Raw genomic sequence first — 24,168 nt, 5'->3', positions numbered from 1 at the left:
CTGAGAAACACCCCCTTGACCTTGTATTCATTCTAGTTAGCACCCTCAGTTAGCATCCTCCGCTCCTCTTCCTTCTCGTCCAAGCTTCTACAGAGTAGGTAGACTACTTCCTGACCAATTACCTTTCACTGTGTCTCAGCCCATTAGAATAGGGAGTCGGCCCCGCCCACTTGAGGTCACCAGCAGTGACCCCACTGTGGAGTTGACACCTGGACCATTCCTTCCTTCAGCCGCTCTCTTCCTCCCCCCACCCCTTAGTTTGCAAGACATTCCTCTGGCTTGCCTTCCTCTGATGGCCCCTTCTCAGTGTCAGCTGCTCTTCTGCCCCCAGGGTCTCTGCTCTGCACCTCCTTGGCTCCTACCACCCCACACTCTCTCCAGCCCAGACCGGCCCCTCAGCTCTTGACCCAAGCCAACAGCTGCAGGCTGGCTCTCTGTGTTGGGGTGCAGCTCAGGTATGCCACACTCTCCTCACCTGCCCTTCCTTGTGTGCTCCCCATGGCAGTGAGTGGCACCATTAGCCTGCTGGGGTTTAGGTCAGAAACCAGGGAGTCTCTATGACTCCTCCCCTTCAGCCATGGCCACCTTCCTACTTTCTCTCAAATTTTCCCCTCTTCTCCAAGTCAGTGCTAGCTAAACCTTCCTTCCGGCCACAGCTGCTCATTCATCTCCTCCGAGATACCTTGCCCACCTCTAGCCATTCCTCTGTTCTGCTGCTGGATAATGCCCTTGGGCTTCTCCAATGTTTAAAAGTCCTTGAATGGCTCCCTATGGAGGTCAGAAAATGCACTCTTTAACACCATCTGACCCCTGCCCTTTTCCCATCCCCCGGCCATGGGGAAGATGTGCTGTCTCTTATCTCCAGCCCCTCCCAAAGCTTCCTCCTATTCTTGGTCTGCTAGCTCCTACTCAATTTTCAAGTCTGAGCAAGTCCGCCTCCTCCAGGAAACCATCCTGGACCCGCCAGGCTGACTAAGGTCACAGTTCCCACCTCTGGGAACCCCCCCCCCACTCTGATTCTGTGACAGTTATCCAAACTGCAAACCTCATGCCCTCAAATCAACTCACAAATTTACACTTGCTTTTCAGAACTGGACCATTCAGTTCTGAATGGGTAGGAAGTAAAATGGCTTAACTCATGGGCCTGAATGCCCCCTGAAGGAAGCTCAGATGCAGAAAAGCCAGCTCTCTTAGGATAGGGCTGTGGATTCAGTCCCACAAATCAGAAAGGACAGAGAGCCCAGACGGGGAGCAGACAGTAGGGAAAAGAATGTGTTTCAGTCCTTTCCTCCTACCTAGGAGTTGGCATTAGGGATGGGGGTTTAAAAGCAGCTCTAAAGCCACCTGTGACCTGTGTGGGTGGGGTAAGGATTCCCAGTGAGGCATAAAGCTCCCTGGGTCTCACTGCCCCATACACCCACAGAGCACTGCAGGGGCTCTGGTGGACTTCACTTCCTCATCTGAGAAATGGGCATAGCTCTATTTGGCCCACTCATTCCGTGGGACTGGTGGAAGGACACCAAGTACAGATGTGAAGCCAACGAAGGCACTTTTAAAAGAGTGGCAAGTTAACTAGAAGAGGTGCTGAACTACAGAGGGCCAGCTGAGGACATCACACTCAGAGCAACATGAGGAAGCCATAAACACTGGGTCTCCCACCCGCTACCCCTCATGTCAGGGGAACAGCATCACCTCCTACTAGCAGGATAGAAACCTGGGGGCTGCTGCCCACTCACACTCCTCCCGCTGCTTTTCATATAACAGCACTGGCCACCCTGGGGGGTTCTCTTCATGGGTTCACGTCTCTCTTCCCCAATGGATAGGGAATTCCTTGGAACATGGCAGGGACAGTGTCTGACACCCAGCAGATTCTCGATAAATTTGCATGATTGAATGTATGAGCCAGTGAGTGCTGGAGTGGGCTGGGGGCCTGGCAGATGGCCAGTGCCGGAGCCCGCTCTGCTCTCCAATCCCCACACCCTGCCTGGTCCTCAGAGGCCGTAGCCCCTCTGCTCCCCACTCCACCCCCTTCCTCTCTCAGGCCCGCTCCATCACTGATGTCTCTCTGGACTTTGCTGCCCCTGCAGGTCACCCCCTATCACTGCCCAGTGATGCCACACCCTAATTCTTCCAAATCCGATCAATGCCAGAGTGTCCAGTCACACGGACACCCACTGTCCACTCAGCACAGTCCTAAACACATCAGGACCACCCCCTGAAAGGCACAAAAAAGCAAACTAACAAAGCTCCTGATGAGGTTAGAGAACCTTTGTTCTGAGGATCCCGTGTCATTTTAGTTGTGCTTTTTCTTTTTTTTCCTCTAAAGGTGTCTTCACCCTTCCTCTTGGAACTAAATATTGGTCCCTCCTCTTGCCCTCTGCCTTCCACAGCCTCTGTGGACACGAAACTGGCAAGAGTGGAGGCCTGGGCTCAAGGGCTCCCCTTCTAGCCTGCTCTCCAGAGGACTCAGGCCCCTGACAAGCCTCATGCAGGAGGCCCCTCCAACCAGCCCACAGCCAGCTCCCCCTGCTGCCAAGCACCCTTCCCCTGCCAGCCCACACTGGCTCTCCCCCAGCCCCATTCTTCACCCCTGTACCTCGTCAGCATCATCCCCCAAATCCCTGGGTTCTGGGGTCCCATGGCCCTTCCTGGTGGCACCGTGCATGTTCAAGGTCCCAAGGAGGAAGCTTCAGAACTGGTACCACAGAAAACTATTTTCCAAGAAGCCTTGGCCACCCTGCCTCTGCGGTGAAGGAGACCCTGCTCCGCCCCTGGGAGGGCCCAGCCCAGAATATAAACGCCCCAGCCGCTTTGATGTTTGGCCCCCTCCCCACCCCCTTCTTTCTAGCGAATGTTCTTGGGGGGCTGGGGGGCTCACCTGGCACTGGGTGGCGGCTCCTCAGCTGGTCGTGTCTCCAAGGGCAGAAGCACAAGCAGGGAGGCTGGGGTGGCTGCAGCGCGGTCGTCCCCAAGTGGGGCAGGGGAGCCCTCAGTGGGGGAGGGCTCAAGGGGGCCAGAGGGTGAGGCTGGCTCCCCAGGGGGTGGGGAGGAAGAGGCCGGGGGCCAGGCCCCGGGCAGGGAAGACCACTGAGGGCTGGGCCCCCCAAGGAGGTGGCTGGCCTGGGGTGGGAGAGGGGGACGGGGGAAGGCAGGTTCTGGGCAAGTGGGCAGCTCTTCTGGACCAGAGTGGATAGAAGATTCCCTGGACCCTGGAGGGGAGATGGATGGGAAGCTGGGGGGATCTTGGCTCCCTGGAGACAAGAAGGGACTCAAGGCATCCTCCTCAGAGGCCCACAGATCAGCCGGTTGGGAGCTGACTGACAGGGGACTAACCCCCTCTCCTACTGGTCCCTGGCTCTGGGCCTCAGGAGCCACGGGGCCTTCTCTCTCTGGAGGCCCCCAGACCTCCTGACTCCGAAGAGTTGAGCTCTCTGAGTAATAGGGGAAGGGGGCAGGAACCTCCGGGCAAGTGGTGGGCAGGGCTGGGCAGGGCCCAGGCACAGGGGGGCTGGCATCCTCCACTAGATCTTCCAAGCCGGGCTCACCCAGCAGGGTCTCAGAAGAATGACTGTCCGACTCCTCCGACTCGGCCTTCCCTCCCAGCTCCTTGGCCTCCTGGGGCTCAAGATCCAGTGCACATGGGAGGGCATCTTCTCTTGTCTCTGCCCCTCTGATGCTCATTCCCCCCGCAGCCTTCTCCTCCTCCTCCTCCTGGGAATCTGAGGGCATGAAGAGGCGTGGGGGCTTGGGAGGTGGCGTGCTGGGCTGTGGCCCCTCTTCTGACACCCACTCAGGTTCCGGCTCTGGCTCCGGCCCCAGCACCAGCGGAGGAAGCCTCTCGCCCTCCTTGGGGCTCTCCGTTTCTGGTGATTCTGGCTGCGTCTGGGGAGGTGACAGCTCATCAGGCTGTCCACGCAAGACTGGTGAGGACATCTCAGCTGTGGGAGACACGGTGACTACATCCCAAGGCCAGGAATCCACGGCCTTATTGAGTTCCTGGAAAATGTGGCTTTCTTCTGGGAAGGCCTCCCCGTCCAGGTCCTTGGGGCCATCCTCGGGGCCAGGCAGCCTCTCCCACACACTGATCACTTCTGGGGAGCTAAAGAGAGACGCGGCGCTGCCTGCTGGACTCTGCCCTGCTTCCCCTCCTGCGGCCGGCATTTCCCCGTCTGGTTCTGAGTCAGAGGCTCTCAGGTGGAGCCGGGCTGGTGCGGAGGACAGGATGGCCCCCACCATCCCGAGGGCCCCCGGGCCGGCCGCACTGGCACTCTGGTGGTCCAGTCCCAAGTCCATAGGAGTCCTGGGCTCCAGCCACATGCTGCTCCCACCTCTTCCTCCTCCCCCAGGGTCCCCCTGGGGCTCAGCTGCCTCCACTGTCACGGCCCCAGGGCCAGGGTCTCGCAGCCCAGTCGCCTCCAGCCCCACTCCTGTGGGGGCCAGGATCTCGCTCCTGGCCGTGGCAGCAAAGACGTCATCCCACTCAGGCAGGGCTTTCCCCAGGGAGGCCAGGGGTGTGGGGCTGGCCCTCGAGGCACTGGGGAGAGAGGGAGCAGGTGAAGGAAAGTTTAGTGCTTCGAGTGCTACAAGCTCCTCGAAGAAGGGGTTGCTCTTCAAGGGGGTGAGGAATGGGTTGGTGAGCCCCAAGAATCCAGATGGGGTGGCGGTGGTGGCGGCAGCAGTGGCAGCAGCGGGGGAGGCGGCTGCACAAAGGTTAGTGCTTAGCATGGGAGCAGCGGTGGGAGCAGGAGTGCAGGGGCCCGGAACACAGGGGGAGCAGGGGAAGTGGTGAGGAGGAGCAGCTGGGTCAGATTCTACCTGAGGAGACACGTCCAGGCTGTGGAGGGAGACAAAACCGTGAGCCTCCTGGTTAATGCCGAGACTGGAAAGGCCCTGCTGAACCCCGCTCCCCTCCCATCTCGGCACGAGGCACAGGGGCTGGGCTCAGGCATTTGGGGCAGGGGACAGAGGGAAGACCCCCACATGTCACAGTATTAATCGCCACCCAAGGAGGAGGATGCTGGACAGAGCTAATTCAATGATGCTCACACCAACCCCAGGAAGCAATAATCCCATTTTGCAGCCAGGATCCCAACTTAAATATTCTTTCCACTACCCCATGCTGAGAATGCTAAATTCAACTCTGGAGGACTTAAGCCCGAAGGAACAATCAAAAAGCACCTTACATCCCTTTAAGGACTGAGAGCAGGAAAGGAAAATACCACCCAGCTTGGAGGCTACAAAGAGACCCAGAGAAAGGCCAGGCCTAGGTACTCAGCACTGATAACACAGACTGGGTTCTGCAGTCTTCCCCTTGCCAAGACAGGTCATGAGAGGGGGCTGCCGTCAGTCACGGCTGGTGTCCGTCAAGGAGAACCCGGCCTTCTCATTTCTTGGATGGGTAGCACAAATGGCCAAGGAGGAAAACAAGAAGCCTGCTGAGGAGTCCACACGGCTCTCGCCTGCATACCGACGGCCCCCCCACCAAGGGCACCCAGAGGCCAGCCCCGAAAGCAGCCCTGCTGAGAGAACAAAGGCTGGAAACGTAGCAACTCAGAGATCACAGGATCTCCCAAGGTCCCCCTCAGATTCCTCCCTCCCCTGGGGTCCCTCAGGAAATCCTTTATGCCATGATGGACCTACACTCCCAAAGACACTGGAGCCACTTGCCTTCAGTTCTCCCCTCTGGGGCCCTTTACGGTAAGGAGTGTCCCCCATACCTGACATGGGCAGGGAAGACCCTGCAACTGCAGCTTTTGGCTTCCCCAGAACACCCCCAGGACACAGAGAGAAGGCCAGGAAAAAGAGAGCAGGAGAAAAGAGGGATCAGAAGCTCCAATTTCAGCAGTCTGTTGCTGGCCTGACAGGAACCGCCTTGCAGCTAAGCCCACCTCTGAGCCCCGGACCCCTCTGCCGTCCCTGCCCAGGCCTCCCCCTCATGGCCAGTCTGCACTCAAAGCTCCTGAGACCTCCCCTCCTTGAACTCCACCTGACCCGTCTGGAAATATCCTTGGGAAATCCCTATATACCAGGGAACCTGGGTGTCCAGACAGGGCACAGCCGCACACATGGCTGGGCAGAGACAGCACCAGCCTGTTGGCCAACGGCAGGGGCAGGCAAGGGGAGGCAGCCCAGTTCAACAGGCAACAAGAGAGTCAAGGGGAGGCCCAGCATAGCAGGCAGGACAAAGCCAGGTCCCAAACCCAGGGGTTTCTCTCCAGAATCCAGCTGCCAGACATTTCTCCTGACTCAATTTATGCCCCACAATGACTCCCCACCCAAGGGTGGATTCTCGGCTCCATCCCCACCTCCTAGAGATGGACAGGGGGTGGTGGTAAAAAGTAAGTTTCAACCATTCCCACCCCACTCGGGCTTCGCAACACCACTCTGCTTCTATGGGACCCACAAGGAGTAGATACTTAAAGAGGGAAGATCTGGGCCCAAACACCCAGCCCCCCAATGCCGCTTCTCCCTTCACTCCTGGCAGACCAAGGGAGAAGGCACACGCACATATTTTGGGGGCCAAGGGGAAGGAGGAGCAAAGCACCATCACTAGTAGGTCAAGCCCCGGCACTCACCACCTTGCCTGGACCCCCCAGAGCCCACATACCCATCACAGCCCCAACCCCGGTGGAAGAGCTCAAAACCCCCAGGACCAGGGCTGGGGCTGCCCCGAGCCACCTTTCTCCCCAGTCCCCTTGTTGACGAGTGGCCTGAAGAAAGAGCTCCGTCCTCACTGAGCAGCACCAAGCGTGGCTCTGCACCCCGGCCTCCATCCACTCACCCCTGCAGTCCTACAGCAATCTGGCTGGAGTCGGTGCAGTGGAGCCAGAGAACAGGCAGGGAAGGAGACTGGGGAGCCTCAGGCCAGGCTTGGAAACCTGGCCCCAGCCTCCCTGCTGGCTCCCCCGAGACACACATAAACCTGTTGGTATGGAATCAGCAGAGGGCTCTCCCTGGAGGCACCGGGCTCGGCACCAGGCCGCGCAGGCTTCCCAGAGCCAGCGGCACCTCTGAGGGCATCCAGTCCTCCCTCCTCAGCCACCAGCTGCCTCCCCACCCCTCCACACCTGCCTGCCCCTTGCTCCACATTCCAGGAGCAAATTCTGAAGTCCTCCCTTAAGAATTTTTCTCAGGCCCATCCCCTCCCCACCATTTCAACAGGCCCAGATCAGACACGTTCCCATGGGATCATCTTCGCAAGCTGTACTCCAAGAAAGGAGATACCACCTTCTGCACCCTAGAAGCCACAGTGCTGGCCTCACACAGTCCCCCAAGCAGTGGCACTTTCAACTTGTGCTGATTTGTCTTCTCTTTTAGGGCCAACTATTTACTTTCTAGAGAAATCCTGCCTTGTACCAACTCTCTGCTACAATTAAAATACATGTCTTCCTCTCTGCCTTCAGGTAGGAAGGGGAAAGAAATCAGGAAGTCCAAATGTTTCTCTCCTTCAATCCAAGGTAGGAAAACCTTATCACACGACAGGAACCACAGGACAAGTTCCTGCCACTTAACTCAGGAATCACTGTTCATTCACTCCAGCAGCCCCTCCGTCTTACACGCTTCCTCTGCTGGGCAGCTCACTACACCACTGGCCCCTCAGGCATCTGGAGGCCGGCTCTCGCCCACAGAGAGCCCTTCCTCTTCCTCACACTGAGACCAGCTCTGCGCCCATCATTCCCACACCTGGGTCCCAGGAGTGTAACCTGGATTTGCAAAAGCCTTTCACCCAGTGGTCTACCACAAGGCCCAGGGGAGCCTCCAGGCACACCAGCACCTGCCCATGTTCCTGAAGCATGATTTCCTAGAGTCCTCCTGAGATGAGCTGAGATGCCCAGGAGATGAGTCTGGGGGGCTGGAAACACCCCACCTTCATCTGGGTGCAATGAGGTAAGAGAAGGGGACCTTGTAAACTATAGGTGGGGAGACCAGATAATTATCTTCCCAGCCGGAGCCCTTTTAATACAATAAAAAAGGAACTATTAATTATGCCAGGAAAACAGGCACAAATGGGGAGGTAGAGCCACAATAACTCCAGCCTGCAGCTCACAGCGATTTCTGCAGCAGCGGCCCACCCAGGTTCACGGACTCTGCTGTCCAGAACACCTGGTGAGCAGTGGGGGGGGCTGCAGATGGCTAAAGGCCACCGCAGTGACACATCTGTCTCTATGTCGGACCACACCTACACCAGTTTAAAAACTTTATGTATTTGACATCTGATCCTGAGCAAAGTTCAATGGTTAGTGTCATGGGGAGGGGGCAGGGGAGCATGAAGATGAGCGGCCCTTGGGAAGCTCAAATTCTAAAGGGGTTGGAAAGGGGCAGACGCTAAGACAATCCGTGCCAGCAGGTTTCACACGCACCGTCTCCACTGTCCTGGCCTGGGAGGGGCTCGCTGTGGGGCCTTGACTATCCTCTCCGCACCCCAATCCACACACAGTGGCAGGGCCCCGGGTGGCAGAAAGGGAGCCAGCAGTCGAGGGTCGGTCCTGAGGGCCATCCTCTCGGCCCCTCCCATCCTCCTCCCCCTCCCCAGCCCCCGTGATCCCAACAGCAGCAGCCTGATTTCCGGGTCCTGCCTCCACCCGCCCAGCCTCCTACCGCTCCATGGGGCCCTAGTGCCATGCGGGGGCACTAGAGGGTGCCACAGCCCTTCCGAGAGGGGGCACCCAGCAACTGGCAGCCACTGCCTCAGGGCAGGGGCACCCCAAATCTCGGGGCCCGTGGACAGGCTCCCCATGCCTCAGCTGTGGATTCTGCAGCTACCTCCAGTCACTCCCCTTCTGGGTGTCTAACTTCCCCTCAGCCTGTGGGTGAGGGTCAGCAATCTTTTCTTCCCTTTCTTCAAGGCATCCGGAGTTGGGGTGATGTGGATGGAGCTCAGGCTCTAGGCCACTCCACCCACAGAGTCTGCCCGCAGCCCCCGACAGCCAGTGGGCACCAGGCAGGGAGGACAGCCCCAGCTGCCCTCCAGCCTGCTGAGGATGAGGCTCAGAACTCAGGTGTGAACAGGACAGAAACGGCCTCTGTATGTCCACCTATGACCCAAATTCTCTTGGTCCTGAGAGGATGTTAGGAGACCCAGAGAAACAGGACAAGGAAATGGAGACTGGATGTCATCCCAGGGTCGATGGCAATCCCCGACATCACCCAGAGTCACAGCCCACAGGGGTCTGAGCCCCAAGCCTTGGCTCTTGCCTGCAAATGGCCTCACAAAGAGACATCCCCAGCATCCACTGTGCCCCAGAAAAGGCTCAGAGAGAGCCAACCAACAACAGTCCCTCCTGACCCAAGCCCCCCGGATCCTCCCAGCTACTGCCCTGTCCAGGTCTCCTGCCACCTGCCCCCACCCCACCACCCCCAAACCCTTTGCAGGGTTGTCACGGGGCCACCAGGCTCAGCCTGGGCATCCGGGAAAAACCCGTCCCCTCTTCCTAATCTTTCACTAGGCTGCAGATGCCCAGTAATTCCCGTGGACTTGGGTGCTTAGGGGCTGGGCAGTGGAGACAGAAGCTGCTGTACTAAGAGGATGAGGCAGAGGTGGCACCACCCAGAGACCAGCCCACCCCTTCCCCCCTTGTCTATGAGGCTGTAATGAGGACACCAGCCAGCCAGGGCCCAACCCTAGAAAGGGCCTGCATTTCTTTCCACTTCTCTCAGCAAACTCAGAACTTCCCAGGGAAAGAGAAAACTCAGGACTTCAGGATTCCTGTCCCTTCTGCTGGGGACTAAGGTCAGGGGTCCTCCCTCTGCCCTCTTTCTCGACCCTTCACCACTGTGCCCAGCCTTCCCACCCCACCCCTGGCCACAAACACCCGGGGGAGGGGTACTCACAGCTCACTGAAAGAATAGAAACAACCACTCCCTCCACACTGGCTGGGGTTGCCCTTGGGAACCTTGGGAAGGTGGGAGCCCTGCTTCTGGAGCCTTTCTCTGGGCCCTGGTGGACAATGCAGCAGCCTCTCCTAGCTCAGAGTTAGCAGGAGACAAAAGGACCAGGGTGAGGGGGGTCAGGGGCTCTGCCCACAGCCTGAGCCAAAGGACTCCCAAGTCTCCCTCCTGGGTAGGACTCAGCACATTCAACACAGAGCAGCCACATCCAGCACCTCCAGCAGTGCCATATCCCAAGGCCAAGAGATACCAGAAAGGGCCAGAACCCCAAAGAGTAGGTTACAGATTTCAGGGGAGCTGCCAATAGCCTCTCGCAGGCCATTGGATTCTCATCTCTCACAGGGAAGAGATCTCAGAGCCAGATGGAGCAGCTGAGAGGAAGGGGCCTAGTTTCAGAGAGGTTCAGGGAAGTCAGGGTACAGTCCACAAACCCCACTGCTCGATCTGCCAAGGCTTCCTTACCTTGCGGCCAGAGGGCCAGAGGTGATGGTCAGGAAGCAAAGAATTCATACGACTGGCTTCCCTCTGCCTTCCCTGGTCCTCCCCTCCTCAGCAGGTGGGAGAGTCAATTCATGCAGCAAGGCATGGGGATGCCTGGGTCCAGGGGGCCCCTGGAGCACTGAGCCTTTGAACTTACCTGTGTTCACAAGCAGAAAACAAGCCTCGGCTCAGGGGGACAAGACAACCCTATGTAACCATGCAAAGCCAGAGCCCCAGCAGGCACCCCACTGGTGGAGTCACATCTGTTCCATCCTCCCTGCCCCTGGGGCCAGGCCAGTGGCTGCCAACACCCCATCCTCCCTGAGGAGCAAGGCTGGCCTTGCCAAGGACCTACCTGGGTTTCTGTGTTGCCTCCTTGGCCTCGCGCAAGCTAAACCAGCTACTCTTGGCCTTTTCCTCCCCGCTGGATGTGTGGTGGGGGGAGGCCCCCAGGGTGGGACCCCCCTTCTCCCCCAGTGAGCTGCGGCGCCCCAACTCGCCCCGACTCAGCCCCTGGTGGTGGTGATGGAAGAGGCCCATCCGGGGCTTCCTCTCCTCCTTCCGGGCTCCCTCCTTCTCCGCTGCAGCCTCGGAGGAGGCCACCATGGGCGTGGCCACCTGGACCGGCCTCCCCTCCAGCAGCCGGGACCCCTCCTCCGCCCCGGCAGCCAGCCCTTTGGCCTGGGCGCTCTGCTCCCCATGTCCGGGCACGGCCTCCGAGCTGCTGGTGCTGCGGCCACCTCTGCCCGGGTCATCCGCGGACCGGGGCCCCTCCTCGGAGGGCTGGGAAGAGGCACCATGCAGGGCGCTGGCGGGTGGGAACGGGCCCGAGATGGAGCTGCGGTGCCGCAGAGGGCCCTGGGGCTCCTCATTGTAAATGTGGCTCCCGTTGACACAGAGCGAGGAGCGGGCAGTGGCATCGACGTGGCCCTGCAGGTCAAGGAGGGCCCGGGGCGGAGCGGCTCGCATCTGGCTGGCCTCGTCGCTGTAGGTCCTCTTGTGGGCGAGCAACTTGGGGGACTGCGTCGAGTCCCTGCCTGGGAAGGAAGCAGAGACAGAGTCAGCGCCCGGCTGGAGGGGCCCCGCTCCCCGGCCTTCCCCGCCTCGGCGGAGAGCCAGCTCCTTCCCATCCCCAGGGGAGGCACAGCCCCACGCTCACCCCCTTCGGAGGACAGCCAGCTGCTGCGGCTCGGCGAGCGGGTGAGGAGCTCGGAGCCAGGGCCCTGGTAGGCCAGGCTCCCACTGGCCGAGGACAGGGTGCTGTCAGAGCCCAGGGAGGTGTTAGACTGGGTCAGTGACGACTTGCGCAGCTTGTTGCGGAGGAAGAAGCCCTTGGCTTTACCCATCTTGCTGAGGCTGCCCAGCTCGGGGTCCTCGGGGGCACTGCTGGGGAGGATGGCAGAAGCGGACTCAAGCTCGTACTTCTTCTTGCCCTTCATCTTGTCCTTGATCTTGCTGAAGGGGGACCGCGGTTTGTCTTTCACAGACAGGTCGAACATGCTGGCACTCAAGTTGCTGCGGGTGAACTGGATGGTGACTTGGATCTCCCCACGCTCCTTCTCCTTCTTGCCGGGCTTGGAGTGCAGCTTGTACCACCTGTGAGGACAGGGGGCGGGTGGAGCTCTGATCACCAGCCCGGGAGGCCCTGGCTTCTACTAGGGTCAGGAACCCCACAGGGACCCTCCCCATTTTGGGGGCCACCAACAGCTTCTCCCCACAGGCTACTGCTCCCAGGCCACAGGCATAGCTAAGAAGCCATCCAAAACGTTTCAGTGATGGAGAAGACCACATCCTGACTCGCGGGAGCCCCTCTGGTGTTGCCTGCAGGCCCACCCGGCAGGGCAGCAGTGACCCTGTGGCCCCCTCCTTCTCGCCCCAGCACCTTCCCCTGGAGCTCAGAGACTTCTGAGGCCCAGGGGGGCAGGGTGGGGCCTGGGAGGGACCCCACATCTCCAAGCTCCCAGCACAGACAGATCTACCCACATTTTTCCGTTTACATTATCTCTTCTGGCCAGTCTTGGCCAGAAAAGCTCTGCTCTGAGCCACCGGGGAGCCCAGAAACGAACACCTCACCCAGAGGCCCAGGGACACTGGCACACGGGAGCTCGCTCACATACACATATCCCCTCGCCCACTCACTGCCTCACCCCAGCCCACCAGGAATACCACTGCAGGATGGAGGCCTAAGGAGACCCGAAGGCAGGGAACCAGGGAAAGAGGCAGGGAAAGAGCATCCGCAGAGGTTACGACCCAGGTGAGGTTCTTCTCACTCCCATTCATGCTTCGCAGTGGCCCTGTGACCTAAGAGCTGCCATCCCTATTGTGCAGACCAGGAAGTTGAGGCTCAGAGACGAAGGAGTCCATCCAGGAACAGGCAGCCAGGGAGGGAGAGGGGACTCAGGCAGGTTTTCCCACCATACTCTTCCCAGGGAGGCACAAGGAGGGAGTCCCTGACATGCAGTGTAACGGAACCAACCACTGCACAGGGTGGGCCGAGCCTGTGCAACCCACAGGAGCGAACGGGTTCCTGTCGGAGAGAGGCAGACACCACCCCCGCCCCCCACCTCCACCCCAGGTCCTCCCTCCCACTCTGCTCGGCCAGGTCCTATCCCACCCATCCTCCACGAATGTGAGAGAGATTCCACAGAGAAACTGAACCAGAACCGTCTGGACTCAGAGATGCCAAGCCCAAATGACAGAGTCAGGTGCAGGACTGAAAACAGAGGAATAATTAGAAATCAGTTCCTTTCTCACTCCGGCACCCAGAATGCATGTAAGAGCCAAAACAGAACAGCCAAAGGGAGTGCTAGAGGATTAGGTGAAGGAGAGCACCCAGAAAGTAGGAGGGCAAAGATGAGGCGACTTGAGGTTCCATCTGGGAAGATCACAACCACATCAATGGAGGGTCAAAAAAAAGAGAGAGAGAGGAAGAAACTATGAAAGAAATAATACAAGAAAGTTTTCCCAAACTGAAGGGGGTGAGCACCAGCACAAAAGGGCCACTCACATGCAGTCCGGTGAAGAGAGACATCACTGTGGGGTTTTAGGACACCCTCGGGAGGAGATAAGGGCTTCACACAGCTGGGAATAAGAGCAGCATTGAGTCCTCATCAGCGACAAGGACACCACAGGCTGGAACACCTCTGAACAACCTAGAATGCTGCACCCAGCCAATCAGGCATGAAGGGGAAGTCAAGCCATTTTCAGACATGCAGAGTCTCAAAAACTCAGTTTTTATGTATTCTTCTCCTCAGAAATTACTACAGGATATGTGCCATCAAAAAGAGAGGGCAACCACCTCCCCCCTACATGGGACCCGACTCCCGGGGGTGTAAATCTCCCTGGCAACGCAGGATATGACTCCCGGGGATGAATCTGGACCCAGCATCATGGGATTGAGAACATCTTCTTGACCAAAAGGGGGATGTAAAATGAAACGAAATAAAGCTTCAGCAGCTGAGAGATTCCAAATGGAGTCAAGAGGTCACTCTGGTGGACATTCTCACACACTATATAGGTAACACCTCTTAGGTTTTGATGCATTGGAATAGCTAGAAGTAAATACTGAAACTATCAAACTCCAACCCACTAGTCTGGACTCCTGAAGACAATTGTATAATAATGTAGATTACAAGGATGACAGTGTGATTGTGAAAACCTTGTGGATCGCACTCCCTTTATCTAGTGTATGGATGGATGAGTAGAAAAAAGGGGACAAAAACTAAATGAAAAATAGGGTGGGATGGGGGGGATGGTTTGGATGTTCTTTTTTACTTTTATTTTTTATTCTTATTATGATTCTTTCTGATGTAAGGAAAATATTCAGAAATAGATTGTGGTGATGAATACATAACTATATGATCGTACTGTGAACAGTTGATCGTATACCATGGATGATTGTATGTTATGTGAATACATTTCAATAAAACTGAATTTAATTAAAAAAAAGAGAGAGAGGGCAACCAAGACTGAGAAAAACTGGCCATGAGCATCCAGACACGAAGGGAACTCCCCAGATGAGAGCTCTGCAATGCAGGTGGGAGTGGGACAATATGGCCCAGGAGAGAGGTTTTCAGACAAAGGTAAAACTGATACATTACAGTTATATTTTGATCATGAAGAAAATAGTGTTGAGAGGCTATTGAAGAATATAGGAAGAACTAGAGATGGGTACAAAGAAAATGGAGCAAATGGAAAAATGAGGCAACTATTAACCCCAAGCAAAACAAACAAAAAAATTATATAGGAAAGGAAATAATTCTATCATATTAGGCTTTGCAATGACCAATATTTACACATACATGATACAAATCCTTGATTTCTCATTAGCCTGAAATTATAATACAACTTTTAGGAGATGACAGGAGAAGGATGACGGGGTAAGAGATGAATCTGCATCTACCATAAGTCAACAGATAAATTCTAAATTTGCTATATTAAGAAATAATGGCATACTATTTAGAAACATGGAGTAAACAGGAGAAGGAACAGCTAAGTGAGTTCTTAGCGGCTGCACCGGGAAGCAGGACAGACGTGGGGAGGAGATGCTTTGGGTTTTGAGTCTCCCAGCGTTAAGCTGGGCGTGTCTGACTGGTAAACCCCTACGCGAGCCCACCTCCCCCGGCCCTCGCAGACCCTGCTGGGATCCTGCAGACGAGGAAGCTCTGAGCTTAGCCCACTCGCCCGGGGTCACACAGCTTCGATCCCAAATTTCTCACTCTGGCTTCCGTTCTTCCTGAGCCCTGTTGGCTCCTCTTGCCCCACACAAGTTTGCTGCTGTTGTCATCCCGTTCCTGGTCTCCCTTCATTCTGCTCCTCCAGCCAGCGAGGCCGACCACCCCGTGGGAGAGACTTTCCAGGGGACCCAGAAGGAAGGTCCCTGGCACTGGGCGGGTCTGCTCCTCAGGCCCCACAGGGAGAACACGCAGCAAGGGGGCCTCTCTGCTAGGGACATGGAAACTGAGGAATGAGGAGACTTTCCCTCCCTGCCTGGAAGAGATGGTCAGATTGGTCAGTAGAGGGCTCAAAGGTCTGCAGTGCATGAGTGTGCACACATGTGTGTGCACACAAACACATACACACTACAGTCAGTGTTACCACTCATCCCCCACCTGGGATTCTCCTAACCCATGGCATCAGCTCCCTGAGCCTCTGGGGGACATTATGGGGGACATTCATCCTTTACATGAAATCCTATACATCCAAATGTTCACAGTTGAGTCACCACAGGGGCTTGGTTGTTTTGCTTTGTTTTGTTTTAATACAACAAAATAAAAAGCCTTCCCAGGCCCCGGGGTGCCTCTCATTACATTCCTTTGGAAGAGTCCACCATGACTAAACCCTTGTGGGCTCCCAGTGGGCTGCACCCTCGTCCCTTCCTTGGGGACCCATGCAACGGCCTGAGCAGAGTGACTCTGGGTTGTTGGTTTTCCCTCCCAAGCTTGAGCCCACCATCCCCTCAAAAGACTGGGGCAGGGCAGATGGGAAAAGCAGAGAGGGTGGGGGGCCACAGTCAGCAGATGTGTGTGCCCACAACTACGCTGGTGCTCCCCTAAGAGGCAGGGGCAAGGAGGAGAGGGGGGTGGGGGAACAGGGCTAAGCAAGAGCGAGCGCGTGTATGAAAGAGGGCAAGAGGGGAAACAGAATAGAAAGACCACCCAGCTAGCACCAACTTCCTCACACCCCAACTGTCTCAACCTGAAGCCCACCCTGGGCCTGACTCTCTCACTCTTTAAAGCCCACCCTCCAGTCACTTACCCCAAACCTGGACTAGAATCCATGTAGCATAGGAAGACCCTGAGATGGGGGGGCAAGAAGTCTCTGGACTCCAGCCCCAGACCAAGCAAGCCATTAACTAGTAACTGGAATCAGCGAGCACAGACATCCTTTGCTGAGGCATGAAGACCAGGCCCTCAGACCTGCCAGTCCCAGGTGGTTATCTCGGCTGCAAGACTTCAAAGGAACCATCACTTCCTGCATTGCCTATTTTTGTCCTGTTTGAATTTTTCATAAAGAGAATGTATTACTCTTTAATAAGGAAGAGAGTCAAAGGAAAACTCCCCTTCCAACCTCATCTCCTCCGCTTCTTGAGCCACAGAATGGGCCAGTCTCCCTCAGCCCGGCCCCCTCAGATGAAGGGACGATGCACCCCTGGCCCAGAGGCTGGGGTCCTCCCCCAAAGGGTCTCATCCCCGGCCTGCCAGGATCCTTCCCCCATTCAGTCACTTCCCCTTCCACGCTCTTCCCCAGGGGATTTGGGTTTCTCTCTGGACCTGCTTTTTAGGGCAGCCAGGAGGGAAAAGAAAAGGCTTTCCTCCACATTTTCTGCAACCCCCCAGTCCAGAGCAGATGAGGCCAACAATGGCCAGGACCTGCCTCTGGACCCCCAGACCCTTCTCCCCACCATCTCACCCCACTTCTCTCTGCCCACTACTCCAGGGCAGGGCTGAACTGGACCCTGCCGGGCCCCTGGGCTGTCCCAGGGACTTGACCAGAGCAGGCCTTCTCCAATGAGCAGGTAGCACACACAGACTGAGACTGCAGGGTCAGAGCAACACCCAGTTCTCGAGGCCTGCACTCCTCCGCCCCTAGAACATGGAAATCACAGCCTGCACATCCTACGCTGCAGGTCCTAAACTGCCCTGCCTGCGTCACACCCACCTTGGCCCTCCCACAGGATGAGCAAGGCCCAGGCAGCATGTGCTCAGGAGGCACGGGTTCTGATGAAGATGACGATGAGCTGGGACCTGTCCTGGGTGCCTCTGCAGATGAGAAATGACAGGCGTGACCAGGAAAATAACAGTAAGAGAGACAGTTCCCTGTACCCGAAGCAGTACACACAGCTCTGGACACGGCCACTCCTCAGGAGAGACATGCATCAGCCTTCTCAAACGGCCATGTGCAAAGGAACCACCTGAGTGCTGCTAAAATGCAGGCTCTGATTCAGCAAGAGTGGACAGGGCCTAAGAAGCTCCATTCCTAACCAGCTCCCAGGGGACGCCCAAGCTGCGAGTGGAGGGACAGATGCAAAGCAGCTGGAGAACAAGCAGAGCTAACCTCACCAAACACCCACCATGTGCCAAGCTCTGCAACCCTGTGGACCCACACAATCCAGGAGGTGGGACCCACTGTTCTCGTTTGCAGATGAGGACACTGTTTAGTAACTTGCCAGAGGACATGAAGCTATGAGCAATGGATTGGGGTTTGAGCACTCCAAGACTATGCCCTTAACCTTTAAGGTTTAGCGTATCTCAGGAAGCTGAATGCAAGTACTAGAACCTCTGGACACCCTGAGACGACAGAGGCTGGACAAGACTAGGACACACATCACAGACTCCTTAAGAGCACAGGGATGGGATGTGAAGACCAGAACCCACTTCAAAGGGTTGGCACAACCCAGGAGAAGTCCCTGGGAGAACCTCGGGGTTTTGTCCCCAGCTCATTAAAACCTTGTCAGAGGGGAGAACCTAAGATGGCGGCTAGGAGAGACAGGGCAAAAACACACCTCCGTGAAAAATACTAGATAAAAGCCAGAAAGTGACCCAGAACACCAGCTCCAGCAATGCACCAGCTGGACAAGGTCTACTAAATCCACAGGGACTGTGCATTTGGTGAAACCAGGAGTCTGCGTTCTGAAATGAGTGAGTGAACCTGCTGAATGTCCAGCAGCCACGCTGCGGTGTGGGGAAACTGTGGGTTGGCGTTTGGAAGTGGACTAGTTCTTTTTTCAAAAAAACCCAAAAGCGGCTATAGATACGGCAGAGAGAACCACACAGTGAAGTGCAGCAGAACAGGCTGTGCGAATGCCTCATTATCTGGCGTGGAAGACAGCCTTTCGTGGACCCACTGCTAATTGTCTCAGAGCGGGGAAGGCAGAGGTTAGCCAAAAGGAGAAAGAAACCACACCCCTTGCAGCCATCTTCCTGGCAGTCTGGGAACGCTCCTGCCTGGCAGCGGAGCCATGGACCAGAGCCACACCAAGGGACCCAGTGTGACGGGAAGTGTTTCCCGCAACACCGCACACATGTCACAGTATCGGGCATGGACAGTGGTCTTTCACGTGCCCACAGCTGGTTGTCCCAGAGCTGGGAAGGCGGAGCTGTGCAAAAAGGGGGAGATTAACACACTCCATTCAGCCATCTTTACAGCAGGCCCTGTAGGCCCAGCGGCCCAGGGCTTCCCTTGAGGGATGGTGCGCACTTGTGATATAGCACAGTCTTCCTCCAGCAGAGGCCCTGGAAGGGCACAGCTGGGAAGAGGGACCCACTCGGAAATCCCAGGGACCCCACGCCAATACCAAGGACTTGTGGGTCAGCGGCAGAGACAATCTGTGGCAAGACTGAAATGAAGGTTCAGACCCTTGCAACAGCCTTAAATCCCCAAGAACACCTGGGAGGTTTGGTTATTAAAGCTGCCCTCCCTCCCTAACCACTCAGACACACGCCCCACATTCAGGGCGGACAGCACGAACAACACACCCAAACTTGGTGTACCAACTGGACCCCACAAGAACCAGACCCCCATACAACACAAAGACAAAGTTGGGGAGAACTGACTTGAGGGGAATCGGTGACTTGCAGATGCCATCTGCTGGTTAGTTAAGAAAGTGTAAGCCACCAAGCTGTATATCTGAAAAATTAGAGATTGGGGTTTGAATAATTCTTCATATCCTAAAAGAACACTATCAAGTAAAGCAAATGCCAAGAGCCCAAAAACAACAGAAAATTTTATAGCATATGAAAAAAACAGACAATATGGATAACCCAAACCCAAACACCCAAATCAAAAGATCAGAGGAGACACAGTATGTGGGGCAATTAATCAAAGAACTAAAGACAAACAACAAGAGCATGGCACAGAATATAAGGACATGAAGAAGACCCTAGAAGAGCATAAATAATAAATTGCAAGAGTAAATTAAAAAATAGATGATCTTATGGAAACAGAAGAAACTGCTGACCAAATTAAAAAGATTCTGGATACTCATAGTACAAGACTAGAGGAAGCTGAACAACGACTCAGCAACCTTGAGAACCACAGAATGGAAAATGAAAGAACAAATAAAGAATGGGGGAAAAAATTGAAAAAATATAAATGGATCTCAGGGATATGATAGATAAAATAAAATGTCAAAATATAAGACTCATTGGTGTCCCAGTAGGGGAAGAGAAGGGTAAAGGTCTAGAAAGAGTATTCAAAGAAATTGTTGGGGAAAACTTCCCAAACCTTCTACACAATATAAATACACAAAGCATAAATGCCCAGTGAACTCCAAATAGAATAAATCCAAATAAACCCACTCCAAGATATATTCTGATCAGATTCTCAAATACTGAAGAGAAGGAGCAAGTTCTGAAAGCAGCAAGAGAAAAGCATTCACCACATACAAAGGAATGTTTGTATGTATGAATGTTTGTATGTTTGTATTCACCACTACAAAGGAAACAATGTAAGACTAAGTAGTGACTACTCAGTGGCCACCATGGAGGGGAGAAGGCAGTGGCATGACATATTTAAAATTCTGTGAGAGAAAAATTTCCAACCAAGAATACTTTATCCAGCAAAACTCTCCTTCAAATTTGAGGGAGAGCTTAAATTTTTCACAGACAAATAAATACTGAGAGATTTTGCTAATAAAAGACCTGCCCTACTTCAGACACTAAAGGGAGCCCTAACTGACAGAGAAACAGAAGGGAGAGAGAGAGATATAGAGAAATTTAACAGACATATATAGAACATTACATCCCAAATCACCAGGATACACATCCTTCTCTAGTGATCATGGAACTTTCTCCAGAATAGACCATAGGCTGGGACATAAAACAAGCCTCAATAAAGTTAAAAAAATTGAAATTATTCAAAGCACATTCTCTGATCACAGTGGAATACAAATAGAAGTCAATAACCATCAGAGACTTAGAAAATTCACAAACACCTGGAGGTTAAAAATGAGGGGGAGATGAAAACATTCCCGGATAATCAAAAGTGGAAGGACTTCATCACCAGTAGATCAGTCCTATAAGAAATGCTAAAGGGAATTGTGCAGGCTGAAAGGAAGGGACACTAAACAATTGACTGAAACCACAGGAAGAAATAAAGATTTCCAGTAAAGATCACATAGTAAATATAAACACCAATACTACTGTATTTTTGATTTGTAACTCCACTATTTACTTCCTACAGGATCTAAAATACACGAAGTGTAATGATAAATCAGTGGTTTTGGACTCAATGTAAAATATGTATTTTTGACAAGAACTACATAAAGGTGGGGGAATGGAGGAGAATAGGGACATAGTTTATGTGTCCTATTGAAGTTAAGTTGGTATCAAAGAAAACAAGATTGTTATAGACTTAAGATGTTAAATTTAAGCCCCACAGTAAACACCAAGAAAGCATCAGACAATATGATCATAGAGATGAAAAGTAGAGTATGGGTTATGAGAAGTGGGGGAAGGGGCAATAGGGAGTTAATAAGAAATGAGTGTAGGGTTTATGTTTGGGGTGAAGGGAAATTTCTAGTAATGGATGGTGGGAATTTGATGGCATTGCAACATTGTGAATGTGATTAATCCCACTAAATGGAATGCTTGGGAGGGGTTGGAATGGGAAGATTTATGCTGTAGATATGTTACCACAACTGAAAAAAAAAGACAGTCTGAATAGATAATGACAATTAAATGCCATAGATGATCCTGGATGAGATCTAAGAATAGAGGAGAAAAGGCTCAAAAGGACACAATTGGGACATAAGGAAAAAAATGAAATATAGAATGTAAACTTTATATCATGTTAAATTTCTGGAACTTCTTAACTACACTTAATGTGATTACATAAATATTCTTGTTCACAGGAAATGTATGTGAATTACATTATTTGTTCAAGGATGTGTGCACCTTGCTCTCGTATGTTCAGAAGACAGAGCAATAGATGATGGATGATAGACAGGGAGGGAAAGAAAGAAATGGTAAAGTAACAAAATATTGAAGTTGGTAAATCCGGGTATGGTGGAGGGGGGTTGGGGTATGCTGGAGTTCTGTGTATGGGGTTTGTGTTATTTTAGCAACTGTTCCTGCAAGTTTGAATTTATTTCAAAAAAAGCCAAGAAAAAAACAAACCTTGTCAGAGAGCAGCACCCCCCCCCCCACCCGCCCCAACAGCCATCAGGATCCCAAACTCCTGAGAGGGCAGAAGCACGGGGAAAGCTCTCAGAGGGCCCCTGCTCAGCCACCTGGCAAAGTCCAGCAGGCCCAGTGTGGACTTGGGACTCAGCCCTAAGCCTCCTCCCCTGCCCGGCCCCCCTTCCCCCCTCCAGGCTGCCTGGGATTAAGCCCAGGCCCCACCACTTACCAGCTGTATGACCCCGGGCAGGTCACCTAATATCTCTGTGCCTCAGTTTCCTTGTCTCTCTATGAAATGGGGGCAACAGAAACCCCTCGCCTCACAAGACCACTATGAGGATTCAAGAAACCACGTTGTGGAGGTCTCAGCACAGGATCTGGCACACAGGAAGCACCACGCAAGCATCAGCTATTATTTTGCAGATACAGACACTGAGGCCCAGAGAAGTACTTCTTTTTTTTTTTTTTTTAGTTTTTTTGAAATCATATATTTTTAAGCTTTTTTTAGTAAGTAGGAGAGCCAGGATTTGAACCCAGTCTACCTGCTTCCAGAGCCCATGCCCTTATTCACTTATAAGCAAAACACACACACACCCAGGCCCAGAAACCCCCTCTTCCCACCCACCCCAGGAACACAAAGTCACCCACTTACTTCTCTAGATCAGGGAGTCTGTGTTATATGGGAGAAAAACTACATCTTTATTTTCACCTATCTTTAACTGAAATTTAGCATTTCCTTTGACTATGAATACATGCACCAAGAGAAATCAGGTATTTTCATGTCATGTTTACAGCTGTTGCAGATGTCACAAAATATTGTTTATGTTCATCACTACTTCGAAATTAGTTATTAGTTCGCCCCGAGATTGCATTATCTGATGCAGAATAAAGCCTATATAGTAATCATTTATTCATTTATTTTCACATACTGATAACTGTACTTCCACATCATTGGCGTTCTTCATAATCTGTTTACTTAAAAACCTTCCTCTGAGAAGGGTCCACAGGCTCTACCAGATACTAAGGGGTCCACGGCACAGATGGGGACAAGAGTAGGGAGGGTGCAAGCTCGACAGAAGGGCAAAGCGTCCCCTCCCTGCCCCATATACAGCCCCGGGCTAAGATCTCAGAGCAGGGAACAGGCACTGCTCCCCATCTCCCACCATCTCCCACTCAGGGGCACGGCAGGCGCCTGGCAAAGGTCAAGAAGCTAGCCAAGGGCCCTCGGACTCCCCGGCATCACGCCACAGTGCTCGGTCTGACCCTCAAATACCCTTCATGCCAAGGTGACTCCAGAGAGACAAAGTCAGCCGCCTGCACCTCCTGGCGGGGCAGGCTGTTCCGGGAGCTTGATTTGATTGCTGCCAACACCATAATCAACGGCTTCCTCACGCTGGGCCTCACCTGAGCCTCATCTGCCAGGGCTGCAACCCACCAAGTTTACAGCTTCTCTCCTGGGCCTCGCCACCGCCCTGGCCTCTTCATAGACAGGCCTCCGCTCAGGCTAGTGGACAGCTACCACCATGCTGGGGATGACGGCTTGCAAAGAAAATTGTGCTGTCCCAGCGTACAAACTGGGAGAGTCTTCTAGGATGGAAAGTGAGGTGCCAACATGAAGAGCAAAAACAAATGCAGGTCCAGTTCTGTCCCAGACTCTCTCCCCACCTGGCTTCCCTGCAGAATTAGTACAAACGGGGAACTGAAGGGCTCCAGAGCAGGGAAGACACACAACTCAAAAAGACGTTGGAGAAAAGCAGAGAAGAAAATACCAAAATATCTCCCCAGAACATGGCCTGCCCTGGATTTCTACTCCAGGACAGCAGTGGGCAATTTCAGGTGACACTGTATAGATTACATCATTTGTCCTCAAGAGGTCTATGGCCTTCAGAGACATGGCAACCCCCTCCGTGCCTCCCCAGGCTCATGAGGGCTTCACTTTGGCAAGAAACTCTCGCCACGTAAATAACTGGGGTCACATACCGCATCATGGGGTAGGGTGGGTTTTTAATTTGAAAGTCACCACCAAATTGAAAAACAATGGCAAATAATTGGGCTTTTGCCTTGCTCTTCTTGTGCAAACAGGGCCATCCTGTCATTCCTACTGGAGAGGGACCAAACGGTTAAGAGGGAAAGGTCCTCAGTTAAGCGGGATTCCAGCTGACAGACACAGAAGAGCAGACAGCTGGAGAGCCAGGCAACCATCATCAGTGGATACTTAAAGTCTCTGGGTGAAAGGCTGATGGGGAATGTCAAAATGGATGGGCCACTATAGCCAGTGTATGGACTGATGAGTAGAAAAACAGGGACAAAAACTAAATGAAAAATAGTGTGGGATGGGTGTTCTTTTTTACTTTTATTTTTTATTTTTACTCTTTCTGGCATAAGGAAAATGTTCAAAAATAGATTGGGGTGATAAATGTACAACTATATGATGGTACTATGAATAGTTGATTGTACACCATGGATGACTATATGGTATGTGAATATATCTCAATAAAGCCGAATTTAATTATAAAAAAAATCCACCCACAAATACTAATAAACAAACAGACAAACAAAAAAGGATGAGCCAAACTGACAATCTGGAATCCACTGCTTCTCTGACATGAGAAGTATAGTGAACCTCTGACAGATACTGCAGGGGAAGCTGGAGGGGGGGAATGACTGGGAAACAGGTCTA

At 53.6% G+C, this 24,168-nt stretch overlaps 1 protein-coding gene across 3 annotated transcripts in view; it reads right to left on the bottom strand.

Moving 5' to 3' along the window:
* The window catches only part of RAB11FIP5 (RAB11 family interacting protein 5), a 39,059-nt gene that overhangs the window by 3,157 nt on the left and 11,734 nt on the right, over nt 1-24,168 (bottom strand). The window contains exons 2-4 of one of the 3 annotated variants that reach the window (XM_037806933.1): nt 11,528-11,964; nt 10,724-11,405; nt 2,879-4,834 (exon numbers count right to left, since the gene is read on the bottom strand). In XM_037806933.1, coding sequence (XP_037662861.1) covers nt 2,879-4,834; nt 10,724-11,405; nt 11,528-11,964 — 3,075 coding nt within the window. The remainder of the gene's footprint in view (nt 1-2,878; nt 4,835-10,723; nt 11,406-11,527; nt 11,965-24,168) is intronic. The other 2 variants (XM_037806934.1, XM_037806935.1) reach the window with 2 other exon arrangements.

This window comes from Choloepus didactylus, chromosome 17, assembly GCF_015220235.1.
Source record: "Choloepus didactylus isolate mChoDid1 chromosome 17, mChoDid1.pri, whole genome shotgun sequence".
NCBI lineage: Eukaryota > Metazoa > Chordata > Mammalia > Pilosa > Megalonychidae > Choloepus > Choloepus didactylus.
Note: the sequence above shows the minus strand (reverse complement) of the source record. Positions and strands in the feature narration are given on the sequence as shown.